The sequence below is a fragment of the Bos indicus x Bos taurus genome, chromosome 9 (assembly GCF_003369695.1).
Source record: "Bos indicus x Bos taurus breed Angus x Brahman F1 hybrid chromosome 9, Bos_hybrid_MaternalHap_v2.0, whole genome shotgun sequence".
NCBI classification, from domain to species: Eukaryota; Metazoa; Chordata; class Mammalia; order Artiodactyla; family Bovidae; genus Bos; species Bos indicus x Bos taurus.
In genome coordinates, this window is record NC_040084.1 from 50,511,172 (window position 1) to 50,531,979 (window position 20,808).

The 20,808-nt window shown below is 45.1% G+C and overlaps 1 protein-coding gene across 4 annotated transcripts in view; it reads left to right on the forward strand.

The window, feature by feature from the left end:
• Positions 1-4,475: 4,475 nt before the first annotated feature.
• The window catches only part of FAXC (failed axon connections homolog), a 78,016-nt gene continuing 61,683 nt past the window's right edge, over positions 4,476-20,808 (forward strand). The window contains exons 1-3 of one of the 4 annotated variants that reach the window (XM_027551356.1): positions 4,902-5,090; positions 5,569-5,690; positions 11,109-11,244. In XM_027551356.1, the coding sequence (XP_027407157.1) occupies positions 5,584-5,690; positions 11,109-11,244 (243 nt within the window). In that variant the 5' untranslated portion in view covers positions 4,902-5,090; positions 5,569-5,583. Of the gene's footprint in view, positions 4,560-4,617; positions 4,803-4,901; positions 5,091-5,424; positions 5,691-11,108; positions 11,245-20,808 lie in introns of those variants that run through there. The other 3 variants (XM_027551357.1, XM_027551358.1, XM_027551355.1) reach the window with 3 other exon arrangements.

Genomic DNA, 20,808 nt, shown 5'->3' on the forward strand with positions numbered 1-20,808 from the left:
TGCTAGTCAGACCACTGATGACCAATTTTAAGATGACTATTAGAGATGACTGTGTTGTTTCTGCATGTTGCCCTCTCCCACCCCTCCCCCGCCAACTCTGCCTATAAATGTTCTCACCCCCTGCTTATCAGGGGGGGGAGTCAGCCTTTGGACGGATATCCGCCACCCTCCCCCCACACAGTTGCCAGCATCTGAAATAAAGCAAACTTTCTTTTCCACCGACCTGGCCTGTTCACTGGCTTTTGAGTGGGCGAGTAGCCAGAACCCCCATGCATACCTTTCGATAACAGCTTTACAATAAAATACAAGGTAACGTTATCGAGTAAACTATTTATTTTTTTTAAATAATACAGATAGTTAAAAAAATAGCATACTAAATTTCATTACGTAAATCCAGCAATAATGCTAACATCACATCCTACTCAACAGCAGAATCTTAAATCTCTTAAGCTATATTTTGAAGCGTGAAGTATAAAATCTTGTGAAAATGTTTTCAGGGACAAAAAAAAACATATAAAATATTTTACTCATTTGTTTATGCTCTTTGTGTTGGTTCCTATAAAAAGGTGCCGTGATACCACTAGTCCCTCCAGGACACCCTGGTTTCTCCCTCTTCTCCTCCTAACACCTCACCCCCACCTCTCCTTCCACGTGGCTTCCATCAGATTATCTTCTCACAAGGAATATGCATTTCTCACTGTTCTAAATGCTTTTCTTGAGTCTTGATTCATTTTCTTTCCATTTCTGATTCTACTACTCCACCAACCCTTTTATCTATGTGTCTGGTGTCCAAACTCATCAAGAATCGTGACTTAATGGGTTGGTTAGGAACCATTCAATATGGGGTTCTGTCTCTTTGGGGCAGAGTTTTCAATGCTACTTGTAAGCTAGTGTTACAGATACAGTATGGTCTGGTTTCACCTGGAAGCTTGTTAGAAATGCAGAATCTCAGACCTCTCCCCAGAACTCCTGAGTCAGAATTTGCATGTTAACAAGATCCCCAGTGACTCATATACACGGTAATGTTTGAGAAACACTGACCTAATTGCCCCTTTTGATCACTGTGGCAGATTCCCAGATGACTCGTATACAAGGTTTGGGAAGCACTGATTGAGTTGTCCCTTGTCATATTGTTATGACCAGGCTGCAGAGTCACATGATAGGGACATAGCACTGGCTGTGCAAGGAACTAAGTCTACCTTTCTCAAAAGGTGATAGCACAACAGGAAGGCATGTTTGAGGCTTTGTAGCCATCGGATTTAGACGTGGTTCAGAAGACTGAGACACAGCTGCTAAGCTGCTGCTAAGTCACTTCAGTTGTGTCCGACTCTGTGCGACCCCATAGACAGCAGCCCACCAGGCTCCCCCGTCCCTGGGATTCTCCAGGCAAGAACACTGGAGTGGGGTTGCCATTTCCTTCTCCAATGCATGAAAGTGAAAAGTGAAAGTGAAGTCGCTCAGTCGTGTCCGACTCTTAGCGACCCCCTGGACTGCAGCCTACCAGGCTCCTCCATCCATGGGATTTTCTAGGCAAGAGTACTGGAGTGGGGTGCCATTGCCTTCTCCGACTGAGACACAGACTAATGTCTTAAAGAAGAAATACCATGGACAGCGCTCGACCACTGGTCCTTGGGATGAGAGCCTTTGTAGGCGGTGGAAAGCCCAAACAAAAGGCAGCTGGTGTGAGACATACTGGGTTTGTCTCTATCATTACTGGGCTCTGGGAATTGAAATTGTTACTTTACCTCTCTGAGCCTCAGTTTTCTCATTTGTAAAACAGGGATGCCAGTACTCCTTTAATACATAGTTTTGGCAAGTTACTGAAAAATGTATCATTAGACAAATAGGTGTTCAATAAATGTTAGCCCCTTCCTCTTTTTTTTTTCTTTTTTGTCTTGTAATAACTTAGTAGTTAGTAAAATAAGGTCTTTGAAAAAGTAAAAATAAAAAGATGCCTATAGCTTGGAGTTAATGTCCATAGTTATGATGCCAAGGCTGTCAGAATTGGTACTGGTGGTGGGGGTGTGGAGTAAAGAGTGTGCCCACTCTCGCTGTCAAGGTCTTCATATTGTATCATTACCTGAAGGAGCTCTGGAAGGGGAGCTGGAGGACAGATGTGCTCAGATCACCTCTCTATATCTTCACCCTGCAGTGCGGGGAGTGGGAGGCTGCACAGGCACTTGGGCTTGAGCCTGGGATCTGGCTTCACACAGGGGCCTCTGAGGAGCCCTTGACTGGGAATCAGTCTCCTCAGTTAACCCAGCTGTGTTCACTCCCCCGCTGGGTGTTAATTATACTACCACCCTGGGGGCTGAGGCACTGCCCCTGAGACACAGGCTCCCTTCTCTCTTTGACTGGATTGCACCCCTTTGTGGTGCAGCCTTTCCATCTACAGCCCTGTCTGATTTTGCACAAAGAGCTGGCTAAGGCTTGCATCGCTGCTGAGACTTTAACTCTAGCGGGTTTTCTTGTTTCTTCAAGCTTTGTTCTACATACTTATGCCAAACTTTTGCTCAACTTAGGTCTGTTGACTTCTTAGATCCTACTCTACCTTCTTTCACCTTTATTTGAGCCTGAATTCCAATACTCTTTTCTATGCTATGAATCTAAAAGCTAATTTTAATCTGCATCAGATCATTTAAGATTATATTTTAACTTCTGTTACAGGATTTTATTTTACCTGCACTTGCTTTTAGTGGTTTCCCTTGTGGTTTAGTTGGTAAAGAGTCTGCTGTAGGAGACCTGGGTTTGATCCCTGGGTCAGGAAGATCCCCTGGACAAGGAAGTGGCAACCCACTCCTTGCCTGGAGAATTTCATGGACAGAGGAGCCTGGTGGGCTACACTCCATGGGGTCACAAAGAGTGACTAATTTTCACTTTCACACCTGCTTTTTAAAGATATTCATGTCAGGGAATTCCCTGGTGGTCCAGGGCTTAGGAATCCACACTTCTACTGCTGAGGGCTCAGGTTCAACCTCTGGTTGGAGAACTAAGATCCCACAAGCTATGTGACTCAGCAGGCCCCCGCCCCCCCCTCCCCCTGCAAAAAAAGACATTTACTTCAGAGTAGCTCTGAAAATTTAAACCATACTTGAACCAAAGGCCAGATAATGCTCATAATTATCTGGTACTCCCAGGACCACAGCAGTGGCCAGCGGCCTCCATGAGTGGGTGTGTAGGTCTGCTGACAAGAGCAGCTGTGAGAGTGCAATGCATTCTGTGGATCCCAATATTAAATTTCATCTAGTTTCTAACTTGCTTTCCGGGTACAGGGTTTGCCAGTGCTGATTCTCTCTTTTGCCTTCCATATTCCTCCCTTCAAGGTAATTTACCCCCATCCTTGTGGCTGGACTCAGACTCAGGCGAATAATTAGGGGGATATTAAATGTTGGCCCAACATGTAAAGAGAGCAAAGGCTGAGTGCCACGTGAGAAGGACACAGAAAAACAATGGAGAATCCCTGATGCCAGAGCTCCTTGTCCCGTCTCTGCACCCGAGCTTTTCTGCCCTGATCCCACTGCTCCCCATTCTGCTTCCTAGGCAGCCAGCCTCCTGGTCCTCTCCTAGAATGTGGTCTGGTGACAACTTCTGTCTCTCCAGCAGGCCCTTGACTCCCACTCCTTGCAACCTGTTCATGAAAGGTTCCACCTCCAACCACACGTTCTGCTTCTTTCTGAGAGGTCACCTAAATGGCTACCTCGGTGATCTGTTCCAGTCCTTCCTGTGCAAGTGTGCTTGGGCCCCAGCCTAGCCAGCCCCTCCCCTTTTCTGGTTGGGACTGACAACACGCCCGGATTTTATTAGCTATATGGCAGCACTCACTTGGAGAAGGAAATGGCAACCCATTCCAGTACTCTTGGGTGGAAAACCCCATGGACGGAGGAGCCTGGTAGGCTGCAGTCCATGGGGTTGCTAAGAGTTGGACACGACTGAGCCACTTCACTTTCACTTTTCACTTTCATGCATTGGAGAAGGAAATGGCAACCCACTCCAGTGTTCTTGCCTGGACAATCCCAGGGACGGGGGAGCCTGGTGGGCTGCCGTCTCTGGGGTCGCACAGAGTCGGCGGACATGACTGAAGCGACTTAGCAGCAGCACTCACTGCCTATTCTAAGTGGCTGGCGTGGTAGGGGAAGTATCAACAGAAAGGGGGAGTCCCCCCTTCACTCCAATCTCCCCTCCCTCATACAAAAGCTTAGATTCCTATATCCATCCATTCATCCTAAGAGTGATAACCCCTACTACTTGAATTTTTTTCAGTTCCTTTTAACAATTTTAAACTGTCCATGCTCTTGCTAAAATTTGTGTGTACATCCTACACTTCTATGAAGCGCGACCCTGTTCTTAGCACGAATGAACTTTTAAAAATCAAGTTAAAGGCAAAAACAATTCAACACACGCGCACACACACACGTTTGACAGATTTTCTGCACCGAAAAGGAAAAACACCACTCCCCCCGCCCACTGCCCCTCCCCGGGCCCACCCTGCTCCATCCCTAAGTTCCCTGATAATGATTTCCAAGGGGAAAGACTAGGACTTGGGCTGTGTCTCTCAGAGGGTAAGTCTCTCTAGGATACACTTTTGTAAGGGTACACTTTTGCTGTTGTTAAACCAAACATCTCTCCGGGGGCACATGGCCAAGACCCAGGTAACCGTGTACTGTGATAAGAGTGTTTTTATAAGTTCTGCAAAGACACGGCGCTTTCCCGATGGCCAGAACAATGTAATTCGCGACCTGGCCCGGGCCCTGGTCCCCGGCTCGCGCGGGGCGGTGTCTCGGGGGAGCTCCGCGCGGTCCCAGGTGAGTTCTGCGCGCGCCCCGCTCTCGCGCTCGCGGGAGGGGCTGGAGCGGAGGCGGAGGACAGGCCGCGGGGTGCGGGCGGGGGGACGGAGATCCGGGCCCGACTGCAGCTTCCTCCGAGCGGAGCCGCATTTCCAGCCACCTCCGCAGCCCTGCCCTCGCGCGCCGAGCCGTTCGCGGCCGTGCCGCCTGGAGGCGCGGAGCCCGCCCGGCGCGCCCAGCCCTGCAGCTCCGGCCGGGGCGGAGGCCGCCGGACCGCGGAGATGCGGGGCGGGGGCAGGGCGCGGGGTAGGTGACTTTATCCCGCCTCTGTTTCCCTGCCCCGGGGAGCAATGACATCACGCGGCCTTCTCCCGGCGCCGACACAAAGAGCGGCGCGGAGAGGCCGCTGCGGGGGGAGCCGGCGGCCGCCGCTGCCGCCCAGGGCCCCCGGGCCCCGCCGGCCAGGCCCGCCGCCCGCGGCCCGCGCCCTCCCTCCTCTGCCGCCGCCGCCGCCTCGGTCACCGCTGCCCGCGCCGCCCGCCACCCCAGCGCGCCGCTGAGCCCGCGCCCGGCCGCGCCGGCCCCTTCCCATGCGGGCGGCGCGGGCCCTGGGAGGGGCGCCCGCAGCCAGCCGCGCAGCATGCACTGGGGGGTTGGCTTTGCCTCGTCCAGGCCGTGCGTGGTGGATCTGAGCTGGAACCAGAGCGTCTCCTTCTTCGGCTGGTGGGCCGGGTCCGAGGAGCCCTTCTCCTTTTATGGGGACATCATCGCTTTCCCTTTGCAGGATTACGGTGGGATCATGGCAGGGCTGGGCTCCGATCCCTGGTGGAAGAAAACCCTTTACTTGACCGGGGGAGCTTTGCTGGCCGCAGCTGCGTATCTGCTCCACGAACTCCTGGTCATTAGGTGAGCCGGAGAGAGGGCCCCGCGCAGGGGCGCAGAGAGGGGCACCTGGCTAGGGCCGGGCCGGAGTGAGGGGGGACCCATGCCGGCCCCTTGGTCACGCTGCCCAAATGCCCGAGTCCTGTCCTTCTGTTTCGCCAGAAGACAGTCCGTGGTCACCCGGCCATGAGGGGCAGTTTCGAGTTGACAGGAGAATTAAACTGGTACCGGGAGGGGAAAACACTTGAATCCCTATCGTTTGGTGCTAAAGCAAAAATTCTCTGGGTTGTTATGGAGCATACTAGTATGTTATGAAGATCATAAGTGCAGTGTGTTTGCGACAATAGAAGTAGGCCCTGTAGAAATACTAAGTTACATTTTTATGAAACGCCCTGTTTGTTTATAGATGATCATGCTGGAATATTAACCACTCCTTAAAGGTTAGTTTTTCATTGTCCCTCCCCAAGTGTCACCATCATCAAAAGGCTGAAATTGCACAAGCTCCAGAGAGCTCTGGGTCCCTGTGAGGGATGCACAGCGGAGTGTGCGAGTTTGATGCAGCCTTAGCCCGGTTATCTGCTAACCTGGTATTTAAAGCTAAGCACCATCTTCAGGTTTAAATGCCATTGTTGTGCGAACAGTAGGGGATCTGAGGACTGAACGAGCACATGGGCGTGCACAGGAGTTGCCCAGTGCCGGAAACACTTGGATCTGCTGCCTGCCGCAGAATGTTTACAGGATTGACACGGAAATATCAGAAAATGGAGGCCCCGGCTGTTGGTACATTCAGCCGGACGCCAGATCTTTGAATAGAATAATACCGTAGGCTCCTGGGACTAGTGGTTTGGCTAATTGGTACAATTTATGGTTAAAATTTCCATGCGTTTTAGACCTCTGTCTCTAGGAGAGGACCAGGAAGAGCAGTTTTCAGTATCTCAAAATGTCCCTCTTGGCCAGTATTTTCTAAAGAGTGAGAAAATGTGTCTGCATGCCTTTTTCCCATGGGGAATCCTACACAATAGGTTTATAAACAAAGACAGTGATAGGTGACCTTTAAGGGGCCTGCAGGGATTCCAGGAGGACATTGTGACAGCCTAACAGGTATTTGGAAAATTTCTAGTCTCGGAGAGAGGAAATTATTTAGGTCTGGGGAAGTGTATTGGCTTGCATATTTAGCCATAATTGAGAAGTTTTACTTTAAGCTTATCATTGAATTCTCTGACTTAGCGCAGTGTCTTGAATATCGTTGAACCAAATTTTAAAAAAATTACATGAATCGTTTCCCTAGATTATTTTATATATTTGCCAGTTTTAGGACTCAATTTCAAGTTAGGTTTCAAGCTATATGAAAAACGAAAACATCTGTGCAAGTAACTAAAATGTCACCCACTTGTTCTGAAATTAGATACCTGTCCAAAGCCTTTTGAGGATCCTGAACCATGTGGCCTCTCACCAGTCTTCCACTCTGAGGATGGAGTGAGGCACAGCTTCAGGGGACTGAGTCTAAAACTTGCTTAAATGACCTTGCAGAAATGGGGAGGCGGGTAGGAGAACTCAGAGTTGACCCTGGGAGCAGGCCATACCGTGGTAGGTGTGGTTGCAACTCTCAAGAGCCCTCTGCCCACTTGGATACTTATTTGAGAAAGTATTTTTGGTCTTTGGTTTATTCACTTTTGTTTCTTGACAAAAGTTTATATTGAGTAGGGAAGCCCTGTTGTAATGCAAATAATAAATAATTGCCCATTTTTGAGCCCTTAGTAGCGGGCTCTGCTTAGAAGTGCTTTACCTTCCTGATTGTGTTTCGCCTCCTCCTCTGCCACTACCATTGACTGCTTGATCTCCACTTCGTAGATGAGGACATTCCAGCTGAGGGAGGTTAAGCGATTTGTCCGAGAGCACGCAGTAAGAGTAGTGGGATCCAGGTTCAAATCTGAGAATGTGTGTCTCCAGCGCCCACACTGTTACCACTTTCTCCTAACAAGCACTGATTTGGGAGTAAGTTTTGATGGTAGAAAGAAAGCAGAATTGGGGCAGTTCCCAGGGAAGACAAGCCTGTGGCAGCGACCTGAGTTTTTGACAACTGCTAAGGGCACGGAAGGGATAGGGAAAGAAGACCCAGGAAAGTGGGGCACTGAGATTCGGAGGTTACAGGATAGAGACCGTACCTTGATGGGAAATCCGAGTTTCAGTTGTCAGTGTAGTTTAGGCAAAAACTCAGAACAGTCTGAAATACATGGGATGGAAAACCCATCTTGCAATGGCTACACTGTCTGAGTTTATTGGCAATCATAGTCTTCACCGCTGCACTTGGATTTCCTGCTGTGTTGACTTAACCATAATCTATGGGTACATCTCCAGAGTGGATAGTAAAGTTGACAGGTGAGAATTATTTAGGATGTTTACTTAATGAGTACCGTATAATAACTAAAGCAGGTACTTTGGATTTTTCTCGTATTTTTCCCATCCTGGTATTTTTAAAGAAATACAGTCCCAGTCCTTTACTTGATTCTCTCCTAGTGGAAAGAGACTTGCAGCTCTCCTGAATTCAGTCCAGCGTTTGGAAATGTGTTGTTTGTAAATTGTATGGTACTGAAATGACTTGTTACCCACACAACTTGTCTGCACTAGGCACAGGGGCTCAGCCTGCCCTAGAAAACTTAGAGAATCAGAGCAGCCCATGGGTCATGTGATGTCTGTAAACTAACAGCCCATCGACAGTACACAGAGGCATGGTCATCTGTGATACCCTTCACCATGGGAGTAGGGCTAGTCTTGCTGCTCGACAAGTGTTCTCTTGTACAGTCCTTATCATAAGGCCACTTTATGTCTAGAGTACCTGCTCCTTTGATCCCATGTTAGAGAGTTTCCTGATGTTGAGGGAGGGCTCTGGAGCCAGACTGGGTTCAAATTCATTCTGCCTTAAACCAACCATGTAACCTTGGACCCAAGAGTAAACTTGGTTACCCAGTGTGAAATGGAAATAATCTGTGAAGTAGGAATAATAATACTAGCCTTCCTCACAGAGGTGATTACATAAGTTAACATGTGACATGATTAGCAGAATCAGTTAACTGTCAAATCTACAGAGTCTGGCCTTATAGTGAGCATTGGCTAAAAGTTGGCCATCATTAGTTATTATAGGCTTTCATCAGAAAGTTCCAGGCTTGAGTGGTCTGAGTCAAACTGGCTACTTTAATAAAATTAACTGGGAAATTGCCCATTTTGGTGTAGTCGAACTGCTTGTGAGTTTGGGAACTAGAGTTATTAACAATTTGATCTTAAATTGATACTCCTTGGGCAAATTACTTAACCTCTCTGAACTTCAGTTTCCTTGTCTACTATAAAATATAAGTATGGTATAATATACTAAATTTAGGGACTTCCCTGGTGGTCCAGTGGTTAGGGCTCTGTGCTTCCAATGAAGGGGGCTTGGGTTCAAACCTTGGTCAGGGAACTAAAATCCCACATGCTGTGTGGTGTGGCCAAAATAAATTTTTTCTAAGTACTAAATTTAAGCTATAATGATATTCACTCTATGGTGTTACTGTCAGAATGAAATAATATATATAATGTCCACAAAGTCATTGGCATATGCTAGTCGCATCCATTTTTATTATGATAGGGCCCAAATTAACCATCAGAATTAGGTTGTTCTGGCCAATGGGCAGGGAATTTTATGCTTATCTTTTCTTCTTTCAGTTCTTTAATTTTTGCCTGGCTGAATTTATATGAACTTACTCTGACTTGAATTACTTGACTGGACAAGATCAGTTAATTGTCAAATCTACAGTTTGCATTTTCTAGAAACATAGTCTAAATGGCTTCTTAACTTTAATATCTGACCTCCCAAACATCTCATCTAAATGAAAAAGTTTGTTTTATAGCAAGTATTGTCAAGAGGCAGCAAATATTTTTATTCTTTTGACTAGTATTTTCAAAATGAGTTGTTTTTAACTCTTTAAGCAGGAATGACACTCACATGCTAAACTTCTCCAAGACAGTTTGTTTTTCTGGAGATTCTGCAGGAAATGGGCATCCTTGTGAAGCTGATACGAAGAGCCTGCCCTTACTTGCTTGGGGAGAAGGATGTGTGGGATTAAACTGGGAACAGTGTGAGAGAACCCGAGGCTCAGGGAATGCCAAGGAGGAAGAGTGAGGTTTATCTGACTCAGAAATGGTTGGGTAGAGTGAAAGATGGAGGTTGCAAAAGTTTCCGAATATGGTGTATGAGTGGCGCTGTGTGGAATGAGATTTTGTTCCTTAAGGGGATAAGACCATATCTCTTTGAATGAGAATGAAGTCCACGGCTGGTACATAGTGTTTGGCAGCCACCAAAGGTTTACAGATGCTGTCTTATTTAGTCCTCACGATGAAGGAGGCAGAATTGGTATGGTCCTCACTTTCCACCTGAGAGTGTAGACGAGGTCTCAGGTGACATAGCTAGTAGGAAGTAGGGATTGCACTTGACCCTACGTGTCCAGAAGTAGAGTCCAGCATTCCTTCTACTACATGGCGGCTGTTGAAAAGCTGTACCAAGAAAGTCCTCATCACCCAGAGAAGTAGCCAAAGGAAAAGATAGGTGTGTGGATGAGAAAGAAGAAAGGGAAAAGGTGGAGGTTCGGGGGTATATGCTGTGTGGTGAAAGTGTGGAGCCTTGAAGGGAGAGAGGAGGAGAGAGCACCCAGAGGGTAGGTTCCTGGGCACCACGGGTGAAAGGCCAGGGGAGGGCACTAATGGTTTGGAAGAGGGATCAGCAGAGTCGAGTCTCAGGTTCCCTGCAGACTTGAGTCATGGCAGAGCAGATCTGCACTGTTCCTCTGAGGTCCTGTGGGTGAAGAGACTGCTTCAAGGTACAGACTCATAGTCGAGAACGTAGGTTCTGACTACACGGTTTAATCCAGGGTCTGCCATTTACTAGCAATGGGACTTTGGGTAAGTTTATCGTCTGTGCCTCAGTTTCCTCATCTACAAAACATAGATAATAGTGGTACTGATCTCATAAGGTTATTGTGAAGATTAAATGAGATAATACCTGTGAAGCCCTTAGAACAATGCCTGATGCACAGTAAGCACAGAATACCTTTTTTTTTTAATCCATCCAGCTTGTCCCTGGCAGGTAGATGTAGCCAGGAGAAGAGGTGGACCTATCCCAGAAAGTATACCTCCATAGGTTACAGGTGCTAGAGAGAGGGTGACATATAGTTACTCCCCTGAGCCCACGCTGTGAGCCTGTGTCGTCATGGTAACAGCAGACTTTGTGAGGTTCTCTTGTGTTTTGACCAAGCTTTCCCCCTCAAAGTGCTTCTGGGTGAGGTAAGGCCCTGTGACAAACAGATGTATTTATTCCTTGAGGAGCTGCACCTAGCAGGGACCTCTGAGGAACTAAGGGAATCACATGTATAACACATGGATTGTTCTTTTTTTCTGTTTTGGTTTTGACAGGAAACAGCAAGAGATTGACTCCAAAGATGCTATTATTTTGCATCAGTTTGCAAGACCTAACAATGGTGTCCCCAGTTTATCTCCTTTCTGTTTGAAAATGGAAACTTATTTAAGGATGGCTGACTTACCCTATCAGGTACTTGCGTGCAAATATGTTTTATCCTCGTGGCAGCAGTATTGGCTGGCAAGGCAGGGTGGTGGGTGATGGGCGGAGGGGAAGTACTTACTCTCACAGTGGGGCAAGGGTTCGCTCTTGGTGCCAGAGGAAGTGGATATGAAGCAGCAGTGCCCAGTTCTTAGTAGATGCTCAGGAAACTTAGTTCCAGTCTTTTGATTTTTATATCCAGTTTAATGAGTGATCTCATTAAATCCAGAAGGGTCTGGATTTTTCATAGGTTTCAGGCAGGGACCATGTTATTTTTCTCCTGACAAAGAGTATTCTTTGGTTAATAGTGTGGATAGGCCTGCTGGGCGGCTGTAAATAAAGGTGGGCCTGACATGGTTCTTTCCTTTAGGTTTCTATTTATTGAAAAAATTGTATTTATCTCTCATGAATCTTGGGGGCAGAGGATCCAGCAGGCCACCAAGGAGATATTTGCAGATTTTGTGAGTTTTTCCCCTGGAACTTTTCGCATTCTCTTTGGGTGATTGTCAGCGAAACACTTGCTTATTTCAGCCTTAGAGAGGGAACGGAGGAATGAATGCATTGAAAATATACATGTTTTTCTGAGTAAGGCTGGAACTGTCTCACAGATTTGACAGGCTGTGTTTTCATTGTTGTTCAGTCATATTTTTTAAAATTCCCTTATGATTTTCTTTTTCACTTAATTTCTAGCCATAGGCATCAGAAAAAAACAAACTTCAATTTTGTTATTTTTTTTTTAATTTTATGGTCACAGCAGGTAGTCTTTGTGATATGAATTCCTTGGAATTAACTGACACTTTAGCTTAGTGTATGGCTACTTGTTACAAACGTTGAGAATAGAGACATTCTCTGAGAGCAGAGCTCTTTTTATATACTTGTTTGAGTATGTTTAGTATATCATTTAGAACCGTTATATCTGTTTATTTTTTGTCTGCCTCCTCTAGCAGTTTCTGGAAGGACTGAGTTAAAATATTCAAGTATATTTTTTGATTTGTCTCTTTCTTGTCATTCTGTCTATTCTGCCTTTAGGTAAGAGTATGTATATATTCAAGGTTATATTGTTTAGGGCCATATGATATGAAAGATTACATCTTTTACTGTTTTATTTCTTTTTGTGGTATATAGCATCCATCTCTGTCCCTTATGAATTTTTTAACCTTGAGTTATGTATTATCAGATATTCAGATTGAGTCTCCAGCTTATTTGCCTGGAATATCTTTCTTCATCCTCTTTCTCTATTTTTTTTTTTTTTTTTGTATTTGTCTCTTGTAGGCAATGTATTAGTTATAACCAATTGGAGAGTCCTTAATTGGTGAGTTTAATCCATTTTTACTTGTAATGATTATTTTATTAGGACATATTTCTAACATCTTTAATATTTTTTTCCTCCCTCTACTTTTTTTTTTTCATTTTCTGCTGTCTAATAGGTAAAATTTTTTTTCTTGTCATTTAAAATAAATCTATTTTTGTTCTTACGGCAGTTGCTCTTAAGATTCAAATTCGTGTTTATTTATCCGTACTCACTTCTTATACATGTCAGAATCTGTGTTTGCCCTCTAATGATACAAGTCTGCTAGTAGGTTCATGTTAGTCTTGGGCTTCTTTCTTTTCAGGGCTCATTCCAGGTGTGTTGCTATTACCTCATGTTTTAAATCTGGAATTCTGGAAATCCTTTCTCTTTTTATAGTCCTTTTTTTGGCTAAGAAAACTTACCAAGTTATTTGACTAGCCTTATTTCCCATATGTCTTATCCTACAAGATTTATTTATGTTTTTCTATAAGTACTTCTTTGATGAATATTTTGAGTGAGCCTTTATGGGGCAGACCTTCAGTGGATTTGCATGCCCCAGAATGTCTTTATTATGCTGCACTTTTGATACATCTGTGTCCAAAGTTCTTTTCCTTTGGTGCTTTAAAAATATTACTCCATTGTCTTTTTGCATTGATGTTGCTGCTGATAAGTCTGATGTTCATCCGGTTCTCTTTCTTTCTTTTTGGAAGTTTTTAGAACTTGCATTTACGCTCGACTCTTTTTTTTTTAATATCTATTTATTTGGCTGCACCATGTCTTAATTGTGGCAGACGAGACCTTTTAGTTGAGGCATGTCAGATCTAGTTCCCTGACCAGTGATCGAACCCCGGCCACCTGCATTGGGAACATGGAGTCTTAGCCACTGGACCACCAGGGAAATCCTTAATCTCAACATTCTTAACTATCATCATTCTCTGGCTTGGTGTGGATTTGTATGTATTTTCTTTGGTCCTTTATATACGCTTTTCATCTGAAGTCTTTAATCTCTTTTTAATTCTGAGAAACTATCTATGTTCTTCACGTATTTCTTTTTGTTTTTTATTTGTTTGTTTCCCCTTCTTCTTTCCTGTTCCTGATTATCTTGGAATCTGGATCCTGGAATCTCTGCTTTTATTTTCTGTTTCTCTGAACCTATCCTTTATCCTTTATTCTTTTCCTCTTCCTCCTTGGAGAATTCATTTTTCCGAGCTTCCATTGCATCCCTCTATTCTCTTCTTGTAACCATCCTACTATTTATCTCATCCATTGTGTTCAACTTTGCGTTTTTCTTCTATTTCCCCTTGGTTTGTATTACAATCCCTTCCTTTATCCCTTGGAGGATATTTCTTATGCTCATTAATTAAATTAAATTAAATTGGTATTTCCCAATCATTCTGCTTTATGTTGTATATATTCAGTGTGCTGCCCTTCTCTTAGTTACTGTACCCCTTAGATGTCTAGTTAATTTGGTTTGAGATCTCCTCTTTCCAGGGATGTTAGCTTCCCTGCCCAGGACTTTGCACTGGGAAAGGTCTAAAGCTTAAGATGCAGGCTGTGTGCCTCTGAAGGAATATAAGTAAAGTAGGGAGGTGAGCCCCAGGCATCCCCACACTGCTGAGATTCCTCCAGTTTGCTGCATTTCCTTCAGATGATCAAGGTTCAACATTAAGCTCTTACAAAGTAGTAGCATTGGGAGGGGTGGTCTTAGCAGGAAGCAGAGCAGCTGGGAGGTTAGAGAAGAAGTCCCTCATCTAGCCAAGCTTTTGGTTGCCCTGCTAATGATATTACTCCTCCAAGTCCTACCTCCCAGTGGCCTATGCTTTCTGAGCTCGTTTCTCTACAGAGAAGGCATGTGGGATGGAGGGGTGTGGCACTGATCTTCCTAAGGCAGGGCTGGGAGAGTTGAATGAAATGCTCAGTTTGGTCACTGGTCCTCTGGGAATATGACACTGAACCTGGATTTCAGTCTGGAGATCTGGGAGAGCAGAAGGTGCTGGAAAAGATTGAAGGCAGGAGGAGAAGGGGACAACAGAGGATGAGATGGTTGGATGGCATTACCAAGTCGATGGTCATGAGTTTGAACAAGCTCTGGGAGTCAGTGATGGACAGGGAAGCCTGGCATGCTGCAGTCCATGGGGTCGCAGAGTCGGACATGACTGAGCAACTGAACTGAAGGTGATCCAGGTCTTAGACTCACAGAGGGTCTTTGTAAGTGGAACTGGAATGCAGGGGGTGAGTCTGGACAGAGAGGCAGGGAGATTATTCAGGATTTTGGAAATGGAGGAGAAAATAGCAAAAGACCCCACAAGGCTTGAATCATTGTTCAATTGGATTTGAAAGACCCTTGTTTAGCTCGGTGTGGACAGCCAGTGCTTGAAGGTGTGTATCACTGAGGGACTCCCATTGGAGGGAGAGACTGCTCCCCAGCGGCTGCTTGCCACTGGTCCCTCATCACTATGACCGCTTCTGGACATGAGGGCCCAAACCTGAATTTTCTGCTCTGTGGCCTCTCCTGGCTTTCTATATTTCCTGTGCCCCCCATCCTTGATGAAGTCATCCTGTGGGCAATGGTGTGGCAGCTGCCACGCTGTGTTACCTTTTCCTTCCCTGGTGGCTCAGACAGTAAAGAATCCACCTGCAATGTGGGAGACCTGGGTTTGATCCCTGGGTCGGGAAGATCTCTTGGGGAAGGGAATGGCAACCCACTCCAGTATTCTTGCCTGGAGAATCCCATGGACAGAGGAGCCTGGTGGGCTACAGTCTATGGGATCACAAAGAGTTGGACACTAACACTTTTCTTTTAAAAGAAAGAAGGTAGATGATACCTTTTTTTTTTAAATTATTTATTTTTGCCTGCACTGGATCTTCACTGCTGTACATGGGTTTTCTCTTGTTGTGGCTCCTGGGCTCTAGGGAGCAGGCTCAGTAGCTCTGGTGCATGGGCTTCATTGCTCCATGGCATATGGGATCTTCCTGGATCGAATCTGTGTCTCTTGCACTGGCAGGAAGATTCTTCACCAGTGGACCACCAGGGAAGTCCTGCCCTTTCCTTGCTTGCCTTCAAGCCCTCAAGCTCTAAGTGCTCTACCAGCAGCCTAACCACCTCTGGTCGTGTTTCAGGCTTCTGCTTTTCATTAGTATAGCTGGAGCAGCTGGACACACGCCTAGCTCTGAAGCCTGGAGAAACCTTCATGAAGGGGACTGCTTACCCCTTCTAAAATTATTATTTCCTGTTAAGTTATATTTTTTATGAAAGGAGTGATATTGGAGTGTTTCTTCTGTGAGGTCTCTATGGAAAATAAATGAAGTGAGTGTTCATCGGGGTAGGTAACAGGAAGATGGTTTTATGATTTAGAAAGGGATGCTCTGATTCCGTCTTGGGGTGGGGGTGGGGATCCTTTGAGACCTTGTGCATCCTCAGTGAGGGTTTGTGTTGTTTCTGGTGGCGCCTGGGAAGTACTATTTGGGCTCTCTGCTTGGAGGATCAGTAGAGAGGTATTTTGTCATCAACCCAGGGAGCACTACCCTCTGCCCCTTCTTTGCCCTGTGCCTTTTAAAAAAAGATTAAAATGTCATGTTCCTAAGAGCATGACTTTATATTTGAAGCTTTTTTATTTTTTAATCGAAATGAGACAGGGATAAATATTTGATGACCATTAGTAGGAACTCACAAGGGTTTTCTTAAAAAGCCTGATGTATTAGTTGCAGTTGTTAGCTTTTTAAAATAAGAATATAAATATTGGTAGATGAATTTTTAAAACTTCATTTTGTTATAATTATAGATTCATAGGAAGTTACCAAAAAGATGTAAGGAGGTCCTGCAGATATGGTGATTTTTTTTTTTTTTTCAAAATGAAAACAGCTTTACCATTTGTTTTTTTTTTTTTATTACATTTGGATGACATGGCCCTTATAAGAATTTTAACAATTTCAACAAAGCGTCAGTGGAAAATGAAAATCGATGATATCTTACTAGCTGGAGATTATCATCACAAATACTTCTGAGCATCTTTCCATACTTGTTTTTAGACATACATACATACATAAAGGGCTTCCCTAGTGGCTCAGATGGTAAGAATCTGCCTGCAATGAGGGAGACCTGAGTTTGATCTCTGGGTCGGGAAGAGCCCCTGGAGAAGGGAATTGCTACCCACTTCAGTATTCTGGCTGGAGAATCCCATGGACAGAAGAGCCTGGTGGGCTACAGTCCATGGCGTCGCAAAGAGTTGGACACGACTGAGTGACTTTCACATAAAGATCATTTGCCATAACTGATTGTAAAAGAAGCATGTATTTCACGCAATCCTTCTTTTTAAATCTGAGAAAGAAAAGAGAAGGAAATGGCTCTTTTTGAAACTCTCTGCTCTGGTTCTTAGCCCTAACTTCTAATGTTCTATTTGTTTGCTCTTTTTGTCTGTACACCACACTCCTGCCCTATACCACCCCACCATCTTTTTGTTTTGGAAATTTTCGGAGCTACAGACAAGTTAAAAGAATAGTACGTGAACATCCATATGCCCTTCCCCTAGACTCACCAATTGTTAACATGTTGCCTTCTTTCCTTTACTTCTTTTTATGTATACCTTTATGAAAAAAAAATTTTAATGCAACATTTGAACATAAGCTGTAAGAATCTCAACACTTCACCCCTCCATACGTTAGGGTGCATCTTCAAAACAGAAGGACATTCTTCTACAAAACTATAGTGTGTAGTTATAAAGGGAAGTACTCAGATTTTTCCTTTCTGTGTTGGGGAAACCAGTCCCTCCCTACTGTGTGTTTCTCCCCATGAGTCTCCTTTTCGACTCACATGAAACACTTCATTTCTGACACTTCTGGCCAAACACGAGGCCCACAGCAGTCAGTCCTCTCTGACACCAGCTGGACGTTGTTATTCAGTTGCTCAGTCGTGTTCGACTCTTTGTGACTTTGCGACCCCATGGACTGCAACACGCGAGGCTTCCCTGTCCATCACCGTGTCCTGGAGCTTGCTCAAACTCATGTCCATTGAGTTGGTGAAGCCATCCAACTGTCTCATCCTCTGTCGACCCTGCCTTCAGCTGGACAGCCTACACTTTAGTTCAATCCTGACGCTACCCAGAGGCAGCATCAGATTCCCTGGGTTAAGTCCCACAAGACTGCCCCCTGGTTTAGATGCTAGTTGCAAGCCCAGATTGTCACCTGTGCTTCTGACCAACCGACTGTAGATCAGAGGTTCTAATGACCCCCCTTAGGTTTGATTACTAGGCTAGAGCAGCTCACAGGACTCAGGGAAACACTTATGTTTACCAACTTACTGAAGGATTTGATAAAGGATACAGATGAACAGCTACATGAAGAGGGACATGTGGGAGGGTCCTGAGTAGGAACGTCTGTTCTTTCGTATTTGGGAGTATCACCCTCCCAGTGTGGATGTGCTCACCGGCCTGGAGGCTCTTCAAGCCCCATACTTAGGGGATTTTGTGGAGGCTTCCTCAAGTAGTGTGCACATGTGTGCTAAGTCATTTCAGTCATGTCTGACTCTTTGTGACCCTGTGACCCGTATGACCCTATGACCCTGTGGCCTGTAGCCCACCAGGCTCCTCTGTCCATGGGATTCTCCAGGCAAGAATACTGGAGTGGGTTGCCATGCCCTCCTCCAGGGGATCTTCCTGACCCAGGATTGAACCCGCATCTCTTAACATCTCCTGCATTGGCAGGTGGGTTCTATATCACTAGTGCCACCTGGGAAGTCCTCCTCAAGTATTTATGACCAGTTAATAACTCCATGTCCAACCCCTCTCTGCTCTCTAGAGGATGGGGGAGGAGGTTGAAAACGCTAAGCTTCTAATTGTGACTTGGTCTTTCTGGTGACCAGTTTATCCAGGAGCCCACTCAGAGTCACCACCTCAGAACAAAAGGTTTTCCTCATGCTCTGAACACTTAGGGATTTATAAGGATTTTAGGAGCTCTGTGCTGGGAGCCAAGGGCAGAGACTAATGCATTTATTTCTTATTCACAATAATGGATGCATGAATTTTTTTTCAACGTGTTACATAATCCACAAAAGGTGCTAAAATTTAGCTCAAATTTACCCAGTGGGGGACCTTTCAAGGTGGTTCCAGAGGTGCTGTGAATGTAATGGATATAAATTTAACTGAAAAGTTTGGGGCACTGTGGCCAGTGTAGCACGTCAAAGTTCCAAGATTGGGATTTCTCTGAAGGTTGCAAGTTCTCCATTTTGAAATGGGGATGGTGATGTCAATACTTCTGATAAAGGCACTCTGTCAAACACATTGTGTGCATTTTCTCATTTAATTTTAGCCACTGCTATTATCCTAATGGGCTTCCCAGGTGGCACTAGTGGTAAAGAACCTGCCTACTAATGCAGAAGGCATAAGAGACGTGGGTTCGATTCCTGGGTTGGGAACATCCCCTGGAGGAGGACATGGCAACCCACTCCAGTATTCTTGCCTGGAGAATCACATGGACGGAGGAGCCTGGTGGGCTACAGTCCACAGGGTCGAAAAGAGTCGGACACTACTGAAGCGACTTAGCGTGGCATAGCATATTATCCCAATTATATATAGATGAATCCAGGGGGATTAAGGGAGACCAGGGAGGTTCAAGGTCACACAGTGACTAAATGAGGGCACCAGAGTTTTAAACCCAAAGCCTATGGCTTTCACTGCTGTGCTAATAATGTAGTGTAAATGTAGATGCATTAATCTCATCTAGGACAGACTTGCAGGTGGAGACATCAGCTTGGCAAAGATAAAGAGGATTTACCTCTTCATCATTCTTCTCAAAACTACTTTCAGAAACTGTTGTTGGTGGGCCAGTCAGACTCCAATTGCCTAAATAAAATTAGACCAGGAGTTCTTTAATATGTTTAAGGAAGTTAAGAAATATTAAGTATTATTTAAAAATTATATAGATTTATTTTAAAAGGAATATAACATTCAGAAAAATTGAAATTCATGGAAAAAAGATTACCGTCATCTCACACTTAGTTTTACTGGTTACTTTTGTGTCTCTTTTTAAAAATATTTTTTGAATTCATCTAATCTTTAGATATTTTCATAGTATCTCTAAAATGTTGTCTCCTGCTTCCTGGAGTAGGAAGTGGCAACCCGATCCAGTATTCTTGCTGGAAAATTCCATGGACAGAGAAGACTGGTGGGCTGCAGTCCATGTGGTCACAAAGAGTCAGACACAAACTGAGCGTGTGAACGTGTGCGCGTGCACACACACACACACACACACACACCCGCCACAAGAAAGCATATGTACAAGTCTTTGCATGGACATATGCTTTCTTTTCTCTTAGATAAACACCTAGGAGGGAAATGATTGGATTGAGTGGCAGGTGTGTACTTAACCTTTTAAGAAATTAACAAATGGTTTCAAAATGGTTGTACCATTTTACATTCCCATCAGCAATGTCTGAGAGTTTAGTTTCCTCCACAGGAACCAACATTTGGCTACTAGTCCGTAGTATCTGTGGAGAAGGCAATGGCGCCCCACTCCAGTACTCTTGCCCGGAGAATCCCATGGACGGAGGAGCCTGGTGGGCTGCAGTTCATGGGGTCGCTAGAGTCGGACACGACTGAGCGACTTCACTTTCACTTTTCACTTTCATGCATTGGAGAAGGAAATGGCAACCCACTCCAGTATTCTTGCCTGGAGAATCCCAGGGATGGGAAGCCTGGTGGGCTGCCGTCTATGGGGTCGCACAGAGTCGGACACGACTGAAGCGACGCAGCAGCAGCAGTCATAGTCTCTGAACTGTTGACTTGTATGAAGTACCAGGAGAATTTTGTAATAATATGATTAATTTAAGCTGTGTAGACCACCCAAAACTGGATTCAGATTTAAAAATCAACTTTGAGGTTCACACAGTCCAAATTTACTGAGAAAAGCAGTTGGATAAATACGATCATTATCACAGAATCCGCTCCAGCAGTGTGGTTAAGATCTTTTTATACAGGGATCAGAAGATGTTATCCTGTCATTCTCAATGCTTATAAACTCTGACTTCACCCCCACCTCCCACCAACCCCGTTTTGGGATTAGAATCTCCCCTGAGACACCATAAACTTCTAGTGTGGGTATAAATCAAAGGGAGGTTGTCAAATGTACAGATTCGTGACCACCTTTCCCTGGATTCTGACTCAGTGATCTGGGTGTGGGCCTAGGAATCTGCATTTTCATAGGCACTGGACTTGAATGTGTTGGGCGCACTTTGTTATACCCCGCTGTTGTAATTTCTGGTACCACTTGTT